The 19019-nt window shown below is 44.1% G+C and overlaps 1 protein-coding gene across 9 annotated transcripts in view; it reads right to left on the bottom strand.

Moving 5' to 3' along the window:
• Positions 1-19019, bottom strand: part of WDR7 (WD repeat domain 7) — a 360496-nt gene that overhangs the window by 5790 nt on the left and 335687 nt on the right. For all 9 annotated transcript variants that reach the window (XM_043558949.1, XM_043558946.1, XM_043558954.1 and 6 more), the window contains one exon: positions 3127-3231. In XM_043558949.1, coding sequence (XP_043414884.1) covers positions 3127-3231 — 105 coding nt within the window. The remainder of the gene's footprint in view (positions 1-3126; positions 3232-19019) is intronic.

Below are 19019 nucleotides of genomic sequence, written 5' to 3'. Positions count from 1 at the left end.
TTCACTAGGTGTAGGATAGTGGTGAAATTTAGGTGAGAGAACCGTGGCCGTATTTGATTTCATTACTCAATTCCCCTTGCTCAAATGTGAACAGATACCCTGACACGAAATATTCAACTTGGAGGAATATGTAGCTGGAGAATCAAAGGGCTTAGAAGGCTGCTTGATGACATCATTCAGTAGCTGAGTTTGTAAATAACAAAAATGCAACATTGGTTTTTCCCTTCCCTTTAGAAAGAATGCTTCACCAAACCAGTCCCGTGAAGATTATTTTCTGAACACATAGAAACACATACAGATGTAATTCATCAACACAGGAAGTGTTTTAATGCAATTCTCAGTGTAAGTAATGCTGCACACAAACCTTTTACTAAGTCTCACTTGAGTAATTATCCAACCGATATTTCTCATTAACACTCATTTCTCAGCAAAGATTTTAATAGCTCATAGCTTTTGTAAGGTCCTGTATTAATAAGACTTCATTAAGTTTTCAAAATATATTACAGTACATTTACTGGAATAATATAAAAGTATCATCATACATCACTAGAACTAAACAATATGTATCTAAATAAATCAGCAAAGCCTATTTTGGGAAAGCAGTGGGAGATCCACCATTGCTGTCTGGACTCCCTTTAATTCAAATCAACCCCCCTATACGAATACTCTGGAAGAGGTTTTATTGTATTTTCTTGATAAAAGCGGACATGTTTCTGTGCTTTCCGCTTAAATTTCAAGACCAAACTGGGTATTAATTTAAGACATGGGTTGCATTTTCCATCCTGACATTGGGTTTAGAGGCAAAAAGACCTGGGTGTTGCCTGAGCAGTCCCCGTGCTCTGTGCGTGGGACACCCACGTGTGCGGACAGCACAATGAGCGTGTGCACCAAGGAAGTGCGCTGTGGCCCCCCTGCGCGCACCGCCACACGCAGAGGCACGGGTTCAAGTGTCCTCAGCAAAGCCCAGAGGCAGCAGCAGGAGCCCGAAGAGGGGAAGTGGAGGATGAGAAGAGGTATCTCGCAAAGCTACCATCTCCGTAATGAATGAGCTTCAGCTCTGAGGTAAGAAAGGATGCTAACCATAAATCCCTCAGTGCACTAGGCAGGAATGTGGATACAAGTAGAAAAAACAAAAAAAATCAAGGAAGGGATGAACACATCCAAAGAGAACCTTGAGTAGCTAGGTAAGGGAAAAAAACATTCGTCATGCAGAAATTCAGGAAAATATCGGCAACAGCTTCAAATCTGGCGAAGGTAGGAGGTGTTCCTTTATATAACAAATTTCACGTTCTGAGGAAGTCACGTTGAACAAAACAAAAAGACTTGTGTTTGTGTATTCCAAAGAAGACAACGTGGACAAACACAAGGTCCTTGAAAGCAGGGACTTGGGACTGGCTGACTCCGTACCCCTGAAGCACTGGCCAGCACCCGGCGCTTTGGTGCCCAGGAGATGTTTTGAACGAATGTGGAGCTTTACGTGAACACTCGTCTGGGATTCCAAGGGCACAGGGAAGAGCAGAAACTGTGTGTCAAAGTACAGGTGGCGTGCAGAGACCACCGTGTGGAAAACACGCTTGGTGGGGAAACCCTTTAAGGAAGCATTGGTGCGAGGGTCACTCTACGGACGCCTAAGGGGCTCGCCGTGGGGCTGCTGGCAGCACTAACCACGGGTCCCACGGTAGCCACTGGGGTATTCGGGCACCGGGGAGGCCGCCGAGGAAGAGAGTTTAATAGGAGCCAATTAAGATGCGGGAGCTATATTCTGGGAGAAAAGATAATGAGAAAACAAACTGGAAAACGAAATCAAATGAAGAGTAGGGAAAAGTCTGTGACAGATTTGGAAGTTGTCACGGTTTAATAGTATGTTGTGAATTAAGCAATTTATTGTATCTGTTTTGCATTTTATTAGCTATTGATTTTTTAAAAACCATCGTCAAGTTGTGCTGAAGTCTTATTTAAACTTTAATTTTTTTTTTTTTTTTTTTAGCTTTCAAGGCAATAAACTGAATCTCATAAAACATACGTGCATTTTAGGAGAGTAAAGGTAATAACAAAATTTTAAATTGGCTTTTCGTCGGGGAGGGAGTTGGTAATGTTAAAATTTTTTTTTTTTACCAATTATCAGGAGTAAGGTAATTAAAAAGATGGAATGGAGATTAATTTTTGAGGATAAAACAAGTTCTACTGTAAAAATTAGGCGCTCAAAGTTAATAGGCATTTTAGTCACAGTTAAACATAGGCATCCTCATGAACTGCCACTCAATGATCTCGGGGTTTTGGTTTTTTTGTTTGTTTAAAAATCTTTTTTAATGCTTATTTCATTTTTGAGAGGCAGAGAGGAGAGAGAGAGAGAAAGAACCAGCAGGAGAGGAGCAGAGAGACAGGGGGACAGAGGATCCAAAGTGGGCACTATGCTGACAGCAGACAGCCCGACACGGGGCTCGAACACGCTAACACGGAATCATGACCTGAGCCAAAGTTGGACACTTAACTGAACCAGCCAGGTGCCCTGACACTCGGGGTTTTGAAAATGTTTTGATAGTTCAGGAATGAAGAGCATTATGTGGGAAATTCAGAATGCAAACAGATGAGATAATATAAACGGGATATGAAGCTACTACTTGCTGCCTTCTCCCTGGCCTCTGCCCTGCTGGGGTTGCCCGCATCCTTGGGCAGCACCTCCCTGGCCCCGTGCCTTTCCGGCCGGGCCCCCAGGCATGCCGTGCCCTGGCTTACCACTGAAAGGCTGCTCCTGCTTTCTCTCCCTAAATACCCACTCTGCCCTCCTCTTACCATCCAGCCCTTACTCAGCATGACCCTGTCTCAGTTCGGATGTCACCTCCTCTGTGAATCTGTCCCACAACCTTATTCTCAGGCTCCCCTCTGTATTGTAACTGCTTGCTTATTTACAGACTGCAAGCCCTGTGAGAGCAGACCCCACCCCCACCTCCAGATTGCTAACTGTATTCTCAGCGCACCCTGCATGCTGGCATGTAGCACATAAGCAGTCAGCAATAATATGTGATATTTGTTGAAAGAAGCGGGGAGGGCGGGCAGAACAGGAAGCCTTTCGTAGCAAAAGCAAACATACAGTATACCCTAGGACCCTGTAGCATCTACACGTACCTGCCAGAAAGAAATGTGGCTGTCCGTATTTGAGTAGGTGGCAAGATATCGTCCATCAGGAGCAAAGGCCACTGCAGTGATTGGTCCCTTGTGTCCATGGATCGTCTAAAATAAAAGTCAGGGTCATTAACGGTCTGCATTCCACAGAACTGTTACACATACACATGCAAATGCATTCAATGTTGAACAAGTTATGCCATGGAGATTAGATACTGTTATGATCCTTATTTATAAAATTAGGTGAGAAAAATAGGAAAAGCAACGAAAGTTCTCCCACTGATATATCCAAGGGCTTTCTTTAATCTTGTTCTGAAGAAGCTACCTGTCTCTGCATTGGGAGGACAGCGTGAGTCCAATGGAAAAGCATATATTAACAGGCGAACCAATATGTTAATTTACTTATGTCCATTAGAGGGAAGAATTTTACTTAATTAGGAACCTCACTCATCTGAAATGAAAAACAATCAAAGCTGCATCGTAATATCCCTCTTCTGGAAGGAGTTAAAAACTATAATTTCAACCCTTAATAATTATACATTTTTCATGTTTTACGCTTCATTTCCCACCAATAACACTGGGCTTAAATGCACTTGGCTACAATTAGTAAACATACATACACGTACCTGTTGGGAGGTTTGAACACATACAGAAATCAAATACTATTACAGACAAGTTAACTGGGATCATTTTGAGCCTTTGCCAAATAGCTATCATTGATTTAACCATGAACTGAAAAAAAAGGGAGTTGTGTTTTAGACTACATCTATGATGAAAGGTCTTTACTAATAAAAAATGATACTCAACTTTAATGATATTGTCATTAAAAACACTGGCATACTAAGCAAATTAGCATAATATTGTATTAATGTCCTTTTACTCAACTATGGAAGATCATACCTCGACCACATTAACCAATATTCAGTCTGCTTACAAGCTGTGGGTTGGTCTCCCTCTGTCTGGAAAGGAATGGGGAAATATGTTCCCTTCAATGGAGACACTACCAGGAAGGTTTATCTCCATCTATTTTTTTTAATGTTTTTATTTTATTTATTTTGAGGGGGGGAGGGGCAGAAAGGGAGAGAGAGGATCCCAAGCAGGCTCCACGCTCATTTTGGAGCCCGGTGTGGGACTTGATCTCATGACCCTGAGCTCATGACCTGGGCCAAAATCAAGAGTTGGACACTTAACCAACGGAGACACCCGGGCACCGCCTCTTTTTTAATGAACAATTGTGAGCCTTGAGTCTCAGTGGGAACATCAGGCGCATTATGTAGCTCAGCCCCATATGTGTGGTAAATTTCAGTAAGAATCTTCTTATAGTTCATAGGTGAGTGACTAAAAGGAGGGAAGGAGGGAGGAGTGGGGATACAAGCCCATTTCTCAGTGCTCTTTGGATTTTGTTCTTTTCTGTCACTAGACTTTCAGGGCACTGTGGGATCCAAAATAATGCCCGGTTTTCAACACTCAGAGAAAACATGTTACACTGCAAAGCCCTGGGCTTCAGGCTGGCAGAGAACACTGCTCTGAGTCAGGCTGTCTGGCTTGCCTTTGGGTTCTACTACTTACACACTGAAGGACCTAGGGCACATGATGTGAGTTACTTAACCTCAGGGTACCATGTCTAGAAAGCAGGAATGATGATGATGATGTTGATAATACCTGCCTCAAAGAGCTCTGTGAAGATTCAATGAGTTACTATATATGTAGCATTCTGTGCAATGATGGCATATAATAAGGATCCAATAAGTAATATTAATGTTTGTGTTACTCCTCCTTACTTAAAGATGACAGACGTTTGAAAGGTGCTAAGGGAGTAGATCTTAAACGTTCTCATCAACAAAAAAGAAATGGTAATTACGTGACAAGACGGAAGTGTTGGCCAATGCTATGGTGGTAATCACTTTCCAACGTATAAGTGTATCAAACCATCACATGGGCACCTGTGACATCTACAATGTCATATGTCAATTATATGTCAATAAGCTGGGAAAAAATGATAAGACAAATATAATCACAAAACTGGATTACTTGAGTATACAATTTAACCGGGAGGGGGGGAGGCCCTTACCATATATCCCAGAATCAGTATCAGTTAGCATGCTAAGGTAGCCTAGAAACAGATTTCATTTCATTAAACATTTTATTAAACAGATATGGCAACTATCCATGGTGCTAGGCTCCTAATGTGGTGCTAATTGAGCAACAAGGTGAGCCTGCTGAATAATTATCCTGCCACCTACCCTAAAATGAAAATTATTGCGGAAGAGGGTAAAAAGTTAACCAATTAAAAGGGAAAAAATGACCGTTCTCACTGACTAGGTCAATTTACTGAGATCACTGGAAAGCATCTTTAATTGGTTTTTAAAATCAAGATTCAGTTCTGCTAAAAACCTGAAATTCTGTGGGGCCAATTTAAAGCTATGTCACGGTTAAGATAGTAAAAGGCCTTGCTTTAAGACAGAGGTTGCAAACTGAAGACCCTTAGGTTCAGCCTAATCTGAAACCAGATTGGAGATGTGTTTGGCTTGGGCTGAAAAATGTTTTTAAAAAAAAATTTTTTTTTTAATGTTTATTTATTTTTGAGACAGAGAGAGCCAGAGCATGAACGGGGGAGGGTCAGAGAGAGAGGGAGACACAGAATCTGAAGCAGGCTTCAGGCTCTGAGCTGTCAGCACAGAGCCCGACGCGGGGCTCGAACTCACGGACCGCGAGATCATGACCTGAGCCGAAGTTGGACGCCCAACCGACTGAGCCACCCAGGCGCCCCTGAAAAATGTTTAAAAAAAGTTTTCTGAGCTCATATTCTAACTCATCAGATATCACATAAAATCAAGATTTCTGGCCTCTCTTGAAAGACTGAAAGCTCTGGTGATCCTGGGCCTTTGTGTGCATATGGCCACCAGAGACAGGGATGAGCAGAGGTGGCCCTTCAGCCTGGACACTTGTCCTCCCTTTTACCTGTTCAATTCCTCCTGTGCTGCTAATGCCCACTGCCTGGCTCCCTTATTTCCTGCCTGGTGTCTCATGGAATTGAGTGCTACCCTCCCATTAACAAAACTTGATTCAAGGGGATGCCTGGGTGGCCCAGTTAGTTAAGCGTCCGACTTCAGCTCAGGTCACGATCTCGCGGTTCGTGAGTCTGAGCCCTGCGTTGGGCTCTGTAATGACAGCACGGAGCCTAGATCCTGCTTTGGATTCCGTGTCACCCTCTCTCTCTGCCCCGATCCCGCTCATGGTCTCTCTCTGTCTTTCTCTCAAATAAATAAGACATTAAAAAAATTTTAAGAATACTTGATTCGAAATAGTTTCTTCCACAAGAAACAAAAAGTATTGGTGAGGATGTGGGGAAAAAGGAACCTTTGCTACAGTGTGGTGGGAAATGGAAATTGGCACAGCCATTATGGAAACCAGTATCTCCATACTCCTCAAAAAATTAGAAACAGAAATACTATATGATTCAATAATTCTCCTACTGGGCATTTACCTAAATTAAAATACCAATGCAAAAAGATATATGCACCCCTATGTTTACTGCAGCATTATTTGCAATAGCTAAGGTATAGAAAGCAACCTAAGAATCCATCAATAAATGGATAAGGAGAATGTGGTATACACACACACACACACACACACACACACACACACGAATATTACACAGTCATCAAAAAAAAAAAAAAGATGAGAATGTGTCATTTGTGACAACATAGATGGACCTAGAGGGCATTATGCTAAGTGAAATGAGTTAGACTGAAAAAGACAAATACTGTGTGATTTCACTCACACGTGGAATCAAAAAAAAATATGACCAAACAAAAAAGCAGCAGCATCAGATCTGTAAACACAGAGAACAAACTGACGGCTGCCAGCAGGCAGGGGGTGGAGGGATGGGCAAAATGCGTGAAGTGGGGGGTGGGAGATCCAGGCTTCCAGCTACGGAATAGATATGTCACAGGAATGAAGCGCACAGCACAAGGAGTATAGTCGATGATGCTGTGATAGTGGTGTGTGGTGACCGGTGGCAGTTATGCTTGTGGTGAGCACGGCATAATGTATACATCTGTGGAATCATGATGTTGTACGCCTGGACACGTAACATTATGCGGCAACTCTACTGGGAAAACAAATCCAAAAGGCCAAAACAGTTACTTCCATGCTTCCGGGGTCCTGGTATGCATCTAAAAGTGTGAGTAGACTAAAGGCTCCTCTAAGAAAAGCTGGCCCTTCCTTCAGGGCCCGCAGAGCCCTCTAGAAGTGCATGACCCTCCTCCTGACGTTTGGGCCCCTAACGCTCAACACAGAATGCCAACCCTGCCTCCTTCAGATTAGCATCTCTTCTTAATCAGCGACCAGTGAGTTGGCAACAGTGAAGTGGCCATAAACCGGCAGGTCCGAAGGAGGTCCCAACCCAGTGGTCACATTAATGTACCTCTCTGTGAGATGAGGTTCGCCCTGCGGTAAAGGCAGAAAGCCAGACACACAGGCTCCTTCAGAAAAGTGTTCACGAAAACGTTTTCACATAACTTCTACTTTTACAGAGGGCTGCTATTTAAAACATCCACCCCAAGATTACTTCTGTGTCAGCTGAGGACATCCTTCATTATGTTATCCAGTGTCTCTAACAGAAGATCCTGTGAATTAAATGTCATCTTGGACTGTTCTGCCAGTAAAATGTTTGTCTTTCCAGATAAATGTTGTTGCTTTCCTTTCTCATGTAACAATAATTACATAATTGTAACATGTCCTTGCTTTACTGCCAGGAAGTCCTGAGCTGAACGCATGCTCCTGCTGGGTGCACGGGGTGGGGGGGGTGGGGATCAGTACTTTTTCTGGCACTGTTCTGTTTCCATGTATTGTTGTTGAGGCCGCCCTGGATACTAAGCTTCATTTGTTAGTTTCCTTAGTCTGGGCAAAGGGGGACTACACTGTAGATTAGAACACACACACACACACACACACACACACACATAACATGGTAAGACACTGTTGGCTGCCCCGCAGGGCATCTTACAGGAACCCAGAAGAAACCACGGAGTGCTGCCTGCAGCGTCCGCTTGGAGACCCGTGGTGGAGCAAGAAAGCAAGTGCCACTCGGGGTCCTCAGGGAAGGAGGGAAGTGAGTTCATTACAACCTCAGCCTAAGAGGTGCTTCAGAACCTCGGTGTCATGGAAATGATGCCATTGTCTTTTGTTCAGAATCTCTGAACTTCTCAGATCTGTGCAGGCAACAGCTGAATGGACTTTAACCTCGCTTCCTTCCGGCAAGGGAGATGTAGCTGTTTGGGGATCACACAGAGCCAGTGAGGGCTTGGGATGGGGCCCACCCAGTGGCTGGGATCTTAAATGCTAAACTGTACAGAATGCTTCCCCAAACAACAGGTTTCAAAACAAAAGGAGGCTTGGTCTACTTTTTACATGCGAATGGGTATCGTGTCTTGTTCTATTCTTTAGTCAAAAGAAATTGCTGTCTTGAAAAGACAGAAATGGAATATAAAGAAATTAATCTAATTCAAGAAGTGCTACGAACAATAAAAGAAATCAAACAATAACCCCTGGCAGGAGACAGTGCTGAATTGGTAAACATCCTTCCGTCTTTCTTACCGAAGAAAAGGAACTGAGAGGCAGGATTGATAATAATGAGGAGTATGTGCACTGGCCTAGCAGTTTTAACAGGCAGTCACAGCGTACTCCTCGAAGAAACAGAATTAACCGTCCTGCACAGAGGAGAAGAGGCACACATTTCACAAATGATTAGGTCAGCATCAACAGAAGCTAGGACTGTCTAGGATACTTTCTTTAAAATTGCGCTTTACAGGGTCTGTCTCTTCCTGGAGTGTTTTGGATATTCGGCTTTCAAACGACAAGTTTGAGAACTGATGCCGAAAGGTAGCACTCTATCACACCCACATGAGGGACTGAACAAGACCAAAGAGAACATTTTGTATTTATTTGCAGGTTTCACCACTTTTTTAAAGGGGGGGAGGAAACCCAACCACACAAAATACTTTCCTACTTTTGACATAAATTGCGAAGGAAAGGTTTCCTAAGGTAGGTGAAGTTGTGTTATCATGAGCACCGTAAGAAGGGAAAGGTTTTTGGTTTTTGTTTTGTTTACGAGGGAAAGGTTATGAAGTTCGGACCATGCACCTCATAGGAAATGTCCTAAAATGACCTGAAAAATAAAAGAACCTGGACAGCACTGTCACAGCCTCACCCAAGACCTGTGGGACGGAGAGGGAAGGAGACCGCATTGGCTGTAGGCCTCTGGTGGGACCGCACGGTGAGCTTCAGATTCGGATAGGCAGTTGTGGGGCTCTCGGTCCGTTAAGTGCCTGACTCTTGATTTCAGCTCAGGTCATGATATGCTGGTTTGTGAGACTGAGTCCCGTCTAGGGCTCCACACTCAGTGGATATTGGTATTCTCTCTCTCTGCCCCTCCCCGGCTTGCATGCATGTGTGTGCACTGTCTCTCTCAAAATAAATAAAGAAGCTTAAAAAAAAGACAGTTGTGATTTGGGGGTGCCTGAAAGGTCTACTGAGCTGGAAGTATGTCCCTAGTTGGCTGCACGTGGTCTCTGAAATTTCTACAAATCCAATGAAGCTCTTGGCTGAGGGATTCCCCCTAGAATGTGCTCTGGTAGAGAACAGGGTGAACATGCTTTGTTGGGGTACCAACATGGCGGAGATCCTCAGTTTAAGGGGACCCTGAAGGAAGCGTGTGTGTGGAGACAGGAAAACAGGCTGGAGGTGAGCCACACAGTCAGGGAAGTGAGTACCTAGGAAGTGAGGATCCGCCCCAAAAAGAAAAGGAGAGTGATACCAAAGGCTTACAAATACCTACACGTTCCTGGTGCTGGTTCTTCTTAAGGATAACAAGCAATGCCCAGGGCGGCTCAGGACACGTTCACCTCTGCATCCAAAGCACCAGCCCCTACAGTTGACTTCTCTTACAGACGGTGCCAGAGTCAGAAAAGGGCAGATAAGGACAGAGGGCCAGGGTCTGACGTGCAGGCCTTTCTGACATCCCAATACTGAAGGCCACTGATTTCATGGCTGACTGGCAGGGAGGTAACAGCTCAAGGCCAAGAGAAGACGAAGACATCACTGGGACTGACAGCTTGGTTTGTTACGCAAGGCAAAGACTCATCAAAAAAGAGCCATTTCAAAAGAGTTAAGAAATTAAGAGTTAATTACACTGGAGAAAAAACTCCCTCTTTCTTTTCTCTGAAGCAACCAATTTGTGAAAATGTTATTATATATTCAAGGTTCAAATGCTCAAGGAAACAAACAATCCAGGCAGAGTATGCCATTAAACAAAAAGTTTCATCTATGACCACGCAGAAGACCCAAGTAAAATTTAATTACTGCTACGAACGAAGCCTTTTCCAGCCTTTTTGTGTGTGGGCTCTTAAGGCCAGGTGATGTTGCCTAGAACACTGAAAGGTCACCCCTTCTTTTCTGTATGTGAACAGGGCTGCTTAAAGCAGGCCAGACAGAGGAACATCTATTCGGTTTGCAAGTATCTCTAGAGAAGATTCTAAACCCCTGAGGACGCTTTTCTGTGTTTAACAATGTGTTTTGTCAGGAAATTTCTCCTTATATCAAATCTAAATCCAAAATGCTACAGTGTGAGCCTGCTCCCTCTTGCTGTGGCCTCACAGAGGCGGAGACCAGACAGCCGTCTATCGGCAGGATAACCTTTTATAGACTTGAGGGCTGTTACAGCAACTTGCTCCTTTGTTACTTATTCTCTCTTTTCGGGATGTAAAAAAAAAAAACAAAACAACAACCCAACCAACGAAACAAACCTCAGTGACTATAAGATTTCAAGTCTCATTTTCCAACTTTTTAATCATGTCTGGGGCTTTTCCTTAAACTCCCTCCAAGCTTTCCAATCACGCCATCGTAGTGCTGGATGGTATTAAGGGCCACCTTACCAAAATGAACAAATCAGGAGACTATAGATGCTGGAGAGGATGTGGAGAAACGGGAACCCTCTTGCACTGTTGGTGGGAATGCAAATTGGTGCAGCCGCTCTGGAAAGCAGTGTGGAGGTTCCTCAGAAAATTAAAAATAGACCTACCCTATGACCCAGCAATAGCACTGCTAGGAATTTATCCAAGGGATACAGGAGCACTGATGCATAGGGCCACTTGTACCCCAATGTTCATAGCAGCACTCTCAACAATAGCCAAATTATGGAAAGAGCCTAAATGTCCATCAACTGATGAATGGATAAAGAAATTGTGGTTTATATACACAATGGAATACTACATGGCAATGAGAAAGAACGAAATATGGCCCTTTGTAGCAACGTGGATGGAACTGGAGAGTGTGATGCTAAGTGAAATAAGCCATACAGAGAAAGACAGATACCATATGGTTTCACTCTTATGTGGATCCTGAGAAACTTAACAGGAACCCATGGGGGAGGGGAAGGAAAAAAAAAAAAAAAGAGGTTAGAGTTCGAGAGAGCCAAAGCATAAGAGACTGTTAAAAACTGAGAACAAACTGACGGTTGATGGGGGGTGGGAGGGAGGAGAGGGTGGGTGATGGGTATTGAGGAGGGCACCTTTTGGGATGAGCACTGGGTGTTGTATGGAAACCAATTTGTCAATAAATTTCATATAAAAAAAAAATTAAGGGCCACCTTAGCTAACCACGTCTCAGAACGTGGAATTTCAAGCCGACTGAGTTGGAAGCAGCAACCGTGTGCCGTTAGGGTTTCTCGGAACGGCGTGCGGGAAGGCCTGCACTGCGATGATTTTACCAGAACACTGCAGCTGTGCCTCGGGAAAGCTGTGGTGAAGCCGCTGGTGTGCGGATGGCTGACACGCCAAGTTCCCCGTGTCCCTAGGAAAGCGGCGTGTGTGTGGACACCTGTCCCCAGCAGGGAGCCTGGGCTGGGCTGTAAGGCCCAGAGAGGCCTCCGCTGACGAAACCGCAGATCGTCAGTCCTTGTTTTCAATCCTTTGCCCCTGCCCCCCTTTCCAAAAATCGTTCGTACTAATTTTGCGTTCTGGCTCTTTATTCTCATTTACAAATGTACAAATTATGGACCAATGAGCCCATTCTATTCCTTGCCGTCTACTTTTTTGCAACCTCACAATTATTGACACAGCCATCACTTGGGCGCTTGAAGAACACAGTTTCTGGCTTATCACGGTGGTCACGGATAAAAAAAACGGATCCCAGAACTTCATACTTGGAAACAAACAAACAAAAAAATTGCATTTATCAAAGGCCAACTGCAACAAGCAGCTTTTGTCATCCTTCAAATACATTCTAAAATCATACACTAAAAGGTCTATAGAGTGCACTGGCGAGCTACGTCCCGCAGGGAATCCAAAAAGCATAAGGAGAAACTTTCTTTTTTTTCTAAAAAATTTTTTTTCAACGTTTATTTATTTTTGGGACAGAGAGAGACAGAGCATGAACGGGGGAGGGGCAGAGAGAGAGGGAGACACAGAATCGGAAACAGGCTCCAGGCTTCGAGCCATCAGCCCAGAGCCTGACGCGGGGCTCGAACTCACAGACCGCAAGATTGTGACCTGGCTGAAGTCGGACGCTTAACCGACTGGGCCACCCAGGCGCCCCATAAGGAGAAACTTTCATAGCACCTGTTCTGTGCCGGGGAATGCTGTAAGTTGGGTTTTTGTTTTTTTAATGACTATTCATTTTTGAGAGACAGAGAGAGACAGAGCCTGAACCGGGGAGGGTCAGAGAGAGAGGGAGACACAGAATCTGAAACAGGCTCCAGGCTCTGAGTGGTCAGCACAGAGACTGATGCGGGGCTCGAACTCACAAACTGCAAGATGCTGACCTAAGCCGAAGTCAGACGCTCAACCGACTGAGCCACCCAGGCGCCCCTCAGCACTTTTATATAAACTTCTTAATCCTTACAGATTAACCCTACGAGGTAAGAACACTACGTTAGACCCTACCTTAGAGATCAAGAAACTGAGGTGCCGAGAATTGGAGTAATTTATTTTGATGAGAATCCAGGCAGCCTGGCTCTGGAAACTGTTGTCTCACAGAGCGCCAGGTAAAAACAAAAAACAAAAAACAAAAACTATAAGCTGCCAAGCTTCAATTTCTATATACCCGATTTTCATGTAGTTGGCATGTAGGTACATTATACACCAATATATATTTTTTAAGTTTGTTTATTTTGAGAGAGCGAGCGAGTGAGCAGGGGAGGAGCAGAGAGAGATTGAGAGAGAGAGAGACAATTGCCAAGTAGGCTCCACGCTATCAGGGCAGAGCCCAGTGTGGGGCTGGAACCCATAAAAAGTGAGATCATGACCTGAGCTGAAACCAAGAGTCGGACGCTTAACTGACTGAGCCACCCAGGCGCCTCTGCACCAGAGTTTCTAAATGACTCTTCCCTGCCCAATAACGCAGACTTTGAGTGCTAGATGGTGGTCACAGCTGCAGCCCAGGGGGTCACAGCAGGCTGCCTGAGAGCCGCGGCCACGTGGAGCTGGGCCTTGCTGGGGAAGTGTCTGCCCCATTGTCTCCCTCAGCAACCAGGGCCTCCTAGATCCCTAGACTCTGGAGCCCGGTGACTTCCACGTATAGGGGGTCTGGAAGAAGGTTCCCGGATTGGTCCATTCTCCCTTCCCATCCTGGTGCAATCTCCCCCACCCCGCCAGCTCTGTGAGGACAGTGGATGGCCGTGCTGCCTGGGAGAAAGGGCCAGGTCTCCCAGGGGAGCTCACTCACCCCAGCGGTCCCCTGGCCCCCACAGCAGTGGTGGGCGAAGAGGAACTCTTCCTTGACCTTAGAACAGAGGTTGAAAGATTAGAAGCTGCCACCGTTCTCTCCTGGCAGAGAACGTGGAGGATCGCCTGTGTGGCCCCCCTGGGCCACCTGGGCCACAGAGGACGGTGGTCCTGCCTTTCTCCTTGGCAGCCTCCCTCCCTGGGCCTGGGTCCCATTAGCTCATCTGTGCTCCAAAGAGGCAACATCTACCTACGGGTACCATAAATAAGCACCACTTGAGGAAAGAATCATTATAAAATTAGGACCCTGGCTTTTTCTCGCGTGGGGCACAAAATATAGAAACTAAAGTATCGACCAAAAGCAAAGTAGATGGTGAAAGGATTCCTAAAGCTCTCTAGTATTAAAGAGGGACCCGTTTCTTATTGGCTGTACTATCTCCTACAGTGTAAGCACGTAAGCCTAGATGCTGCCCTTTGGCGATTCTATAATGATTTTGAACCGAGATTTGAGGGTTGAAAACGGGTTGTTTATCTCTATAATTTCTTTTCTTGATGGAGGGCTGAGGCAATACTTGTTATTCACATTATGCCGACGCTATGATATAGAGTCAACCCGCTGTGGCAGTTTCCAAGCCAAGGGGTATTGGAACCATCCGACGAATTGAGTTTTCCATCGCTATCTAATTGAAAAGAATATACATTCAGGGCGAAAGACAAGTAGATTTGGTATCATTTGAACATCTAAATGGAAAATAGATTTAAGGATAAATGTAATAAAGCGAGCTACCTTAAGTTTGATTATAAGATATAGTGCCTCAAGTGCGCTGTCTGTCTTTATCCCTAAACATAGCCGCAGCATATAGTGCCCATTTTCAGTCACTAAAAGCTACTTAAATGCCATCTGGGGATAAGCTAACTGACACAGATGAATTAAAGGAGCTTTTCAATATCTACATATTGGTAATCCTTGTGACACAAGCAATAGTTTTTGGAATTCTTTTTGTGGAGGATTATATACCAACAAGCACATGTGCACACAGAACAACCTTCCCCAAGAAGAGTAAGAATCAACATAAATGCTCAAGACTTTTTACTACTGTAATTTAGGCAGTAGTAATAATTTCAGATTTTTGTGATTACTGAAGCTTTTATTTTCACCAACGTCAACTGTAGATGATCAAAATTACCTTTAAAAAGGAAGGTCTATAGAATACAAATAGAGAATAAACATTTAAGCCTTTAGGTGTTTCCCAATCTTAAAATGATGAGGTCATTGTAACAGCAACCTTTGTTAAATGTATGTACTGGTTTTAGGAGGTTTTTTTCCCCTTCTATTCAACTCAGGGACTTATTCAGATTCAAAGAATCAATTTTCCGTAAGTCTCACCTATTGATGTTGAAGTGCTTCTTCCTTCTCTTGCTACAGATAATGAAGAGCTGACCACACCCATGCCTGTGTGTGCACATGCCCACCCACCTCTCATCTGCTTCAGCAGACCACATATTTTCAGGATGAAGTAACTATAAAATATCCAATTGAGCTATACATAACTGATACATCCTTTTTTCACATGTTCAAGCGGTCAGTCTTACAGCATATTTTGAAATTATGTTTGCCCAAAATCCTGGGACGTCACAAACTTCCAATTATTTTCAAACATAATTACCACGGGTTTTTGGTTGATGACAGGATAATAGTGTATTAGTATTCTGAGCGAGGCTTTTAAGCTCAGTAATGATAACACTAAAAAATCTAGTTAACGATGTAATTCGAGCCATAACATTTTTCATCAACATTTAAAAATAATTAGTCATATTTAAAGATGATTCATGGGTACTGAAACACTGAATGCTAATGTGATTGAGATAAATGCGGATCAGTTTTAAATAAAAAGATAGTGAATAAACTGCTGTCCAATATTCACATTGCTGGTATGAAATAATTATAAAACACTTATTCAGTATATAACTCACATATGCTTCAAAAGTCACAGAAAATGTTTTCTTCAGGTTTGGGCAGACCCAAAGCTAAATGTTTTTAAATTGGTGTTTCTAATATGAGTCTATTCGAACACATGCTAGAAGTCTTAAAATGAACGAACTTTTGTTTTTATATTCCCAGAGTGACAATTGTGATGTTAAATATTCAAAGGATTCCTAAGAATTGGACACAGAATGGTTACATAAATTTTCAAAGAAGATAGGAGAGAGTATTGTTAAAGGCGATACTGTGCCACGTGAGGAAATCCCTGTTGCTTCCTCTTGGAATCCCAGAAACGTGTGCCGGGTTGGTCACCTCTGTCCCCTCTCAAAACACTAGGCCCTTACATAGCAGGCCTTCAGCACACACACGTCCTCGGTCAACTGACAGAACTCAGCACTCTCCTCATTTCTGATCTGGGTCAAGGTAAACACAAGATGGCTGTTGACCTGAGTAGCAGGACAGGACCCTCACACATGTGGTCCCTCACCGGGTATATACCTGGTATATACCGTCTGGCCACACAAAACTGTCTTACGTAGACCGTACTAAAGCTACAGAATTCCTACTTTTAAAAAACACACTTCAAGAGGATTTAACATTTGCACTGTTCCAAAAAAAGAAATTAGTTGGAAAGTGTTGTAGAAAATTAAGGTATTACATACATTTAAAAAATTCATACATCTATTAACCAGGATGTTAGCACATCTTTTGTCTTGTATTTATTTTGGAGAATAGAGTATACCTACTAATACATAATATATACGCAGGAATTTTATACTTTTATGTGTGGTACCATGCCTCTTAACCTTATTAAAACAGAAAGTCAGATTAGTCTGGAACATCACCTAATTAATGTTGTTGTATACTACAGGGTACATCTCTTTTGTTAAGAAACGCCAAGTTATAAAACTATAAAATTACCTTCCTGACTTTCATGTAACATTCAACATTTTTCTCAGTATTAAAACAGTAATAAAAGAATACAATAATATATGTAGACTTTTTTAAAAAATTTATATTTGAGGGAGAGAGAGAAAGAGAAAGGGAGGGAAGGAGGGAGGGAGAGGGGGACAGGGAGAGAGAAAGGGAGAGAGAACAAGAAGGGGAGGGGCAGAGAAAGAGGGAGACAGGATCTGAAGCAGGCTCTGCGCTGACAGCCCGATGCGGGGCTCCAACCAATGAACTATGAGATCATGACCTGAGCCGAAGTCAAGAGAAGGACGCTTAACCGACTGAGGCACCCAGGGGCCCCAGACTTTTTTTTCACATAGCAATTGCATTTGCAAATATTCCAGAGCAATTATTGTGGCAAAAATCACAGTGACGTTACTTGTAAGTCCTCTGACTTACCCTTAAACTATCCCGCGTTTATCTAGTGGATTAAAATTTGTCCTTGCTGCGTTTATGAATGGGCAAAATTTTCTGAGACAAGATTTGCCTATTTGTAAGATAAGGGTAACGTATGTCTTGCCTACCTCATGGAATTAAATATTTTAAGCACAAATGTACTTAAAAATGTTTACTGAGAGCTGATTATGTCCTAGACCCTGTGTCAGAGCACAAAGATGAGACACACACCTGCCAGTGAAGCTGGGAGAAAAGAGAGACGGATTGACAGCAAGCAGCTACTGTAGAGTGCAATTAACAGCACAACAGAAATGTGCATAAGGTGCCACGGAAACCCAGAAGAATAGACAGCCATTGCTGTTCAGGGTATGATACATCAGAACCAGGCACAGAATCAAGGTGGTATTTGAGTTGAGCTGTAAAGGATGAGCAGAAGTTGGCCAGAAACAAAAGGCCATCCTAAGAGGAAAGATGAGTCCGGCAAACATGTGAGGGAGACCCAGGAGAGCAGCAGGCAGTCCTGTGTCACTCTGCCAATGGAAGTGAGGGGGTGGGGAGCACCGGGGAGGACAGGGTTTGCAGGTGAAGCAAAAAGGTAGCTATGGCCAGGCCATACAGACTGTCTTTTTGTTGTGCTAAGAAATCTGGATTTAAGTTGACACCCAACAGAGAGTCTTCTGAAGTTTCTAAATAGGAGAATGGTCAGATCAGACCAGGCTTTTTTTTTTTTTTTAAGTTATTTATTTTGAGAGAGAGAGAGCGTGAGCAGGGGAGGGGCAGAGAGACAGGGAGAGAGAGAATCCAAAGAGCCAAGCAGGCTCTGTGCTGTCAGCGCAAAGCCTGACGTGAGGCTTGAACTCATGAAATGTGAGATTGTGACCTGAGCCGAATCCGAGTTGGACGCCCAAATGACTGAGCCACCCAGGTGCCCCTCTTTTTTTTTTTTTTAATGTATATTTATTTATTTATTTATTAAAAAAAATTTTTTTTTAACGTTTATTTATTTTTGGGACAGAGAGAGACAGAGCATGAACGGGGGAGGGGCAGAGAGAGAGGGAGACACAGAATCGGAAACAGGCTCCAGGCTCCGAGCCATCAGCCCAGAGCCCGATGCGGGGCTCAAACTCACGGACCGCGAGATCGTGACCTGGCTGAAGTCGGACGCTTAACCGACTGCGCCACCCAGGCGCCCCTAATGTATATTTATTTTTGAGAGAGACAGCGCGTGAGCACGGGAGGGGTAGAGAGAGTGTGAGACAGAGGATCCAAAGCCGGCTCTGTGCCGGCAGCAGCAAGCCCAATGTGGTGCTTGATCTTGCCAACTCATGAGCCGCGAGATCATGACCTGAACCAAAGTTGGACGCTCAACCGACTGAGCAACCCAGGTGCCCCCAGATCAGACCAGTCTTAAGAAAATTCTGGCAGAGGGAAAAGGAGAGAGGAACTAGGAAAAAAAAGGATAGGGTAAGAGGAAAATGTAGTGCATCAATTAGGAATCGAATGAGGAACCGGATGTGGTCGGGAAAGAGGGGCCCACTGGGTATACAGTGATGCTGTGACCCGGACAGGAAGGCATAAGAGAAAGAACATGTTTCTAGGTTGGGAGGATGGGGGCAGGTGGGAAATCGTGAGGAGCTAGGTTTGGGATAGGTAGATATTAAGGTGGAGGACTAGAGAAGGTCGTTGGAAATATGTTAGCGAGTCAGAAAGAGGAATGTGGAGCTAAGGAGAAGGCTGAGGGGAGGAGAGACGGATCTGGGAGCGACCAGCACGTCGAGAGGTGCTGTGGCACGGATCTGGCACCCGGCGCTTGCTGCACAGCAGTCTCTCCGTGAGTATCT

This window comes from Prionailurus bengalensis, chromosome D3 (assembly GCF_016509475.1).
Source record: "Prionailurus bengalensis isolate Pbe53 chromosome D3, Fcat_Pben_1.1_paternal_pri, whole genome shotgun sequence".
Classification (NCBI taxonomy): domain Eukaryota; kingdom Metazoa; phylum Chordata; class Mammalia; order Carnivora; family Felidae; genus Prionailurus; species Prionailurus bengalensis.
Note: the sequence above shows the minus strand (reverse complement) of the source record. Positions and strands in the feature narration are given on the sequence as shown.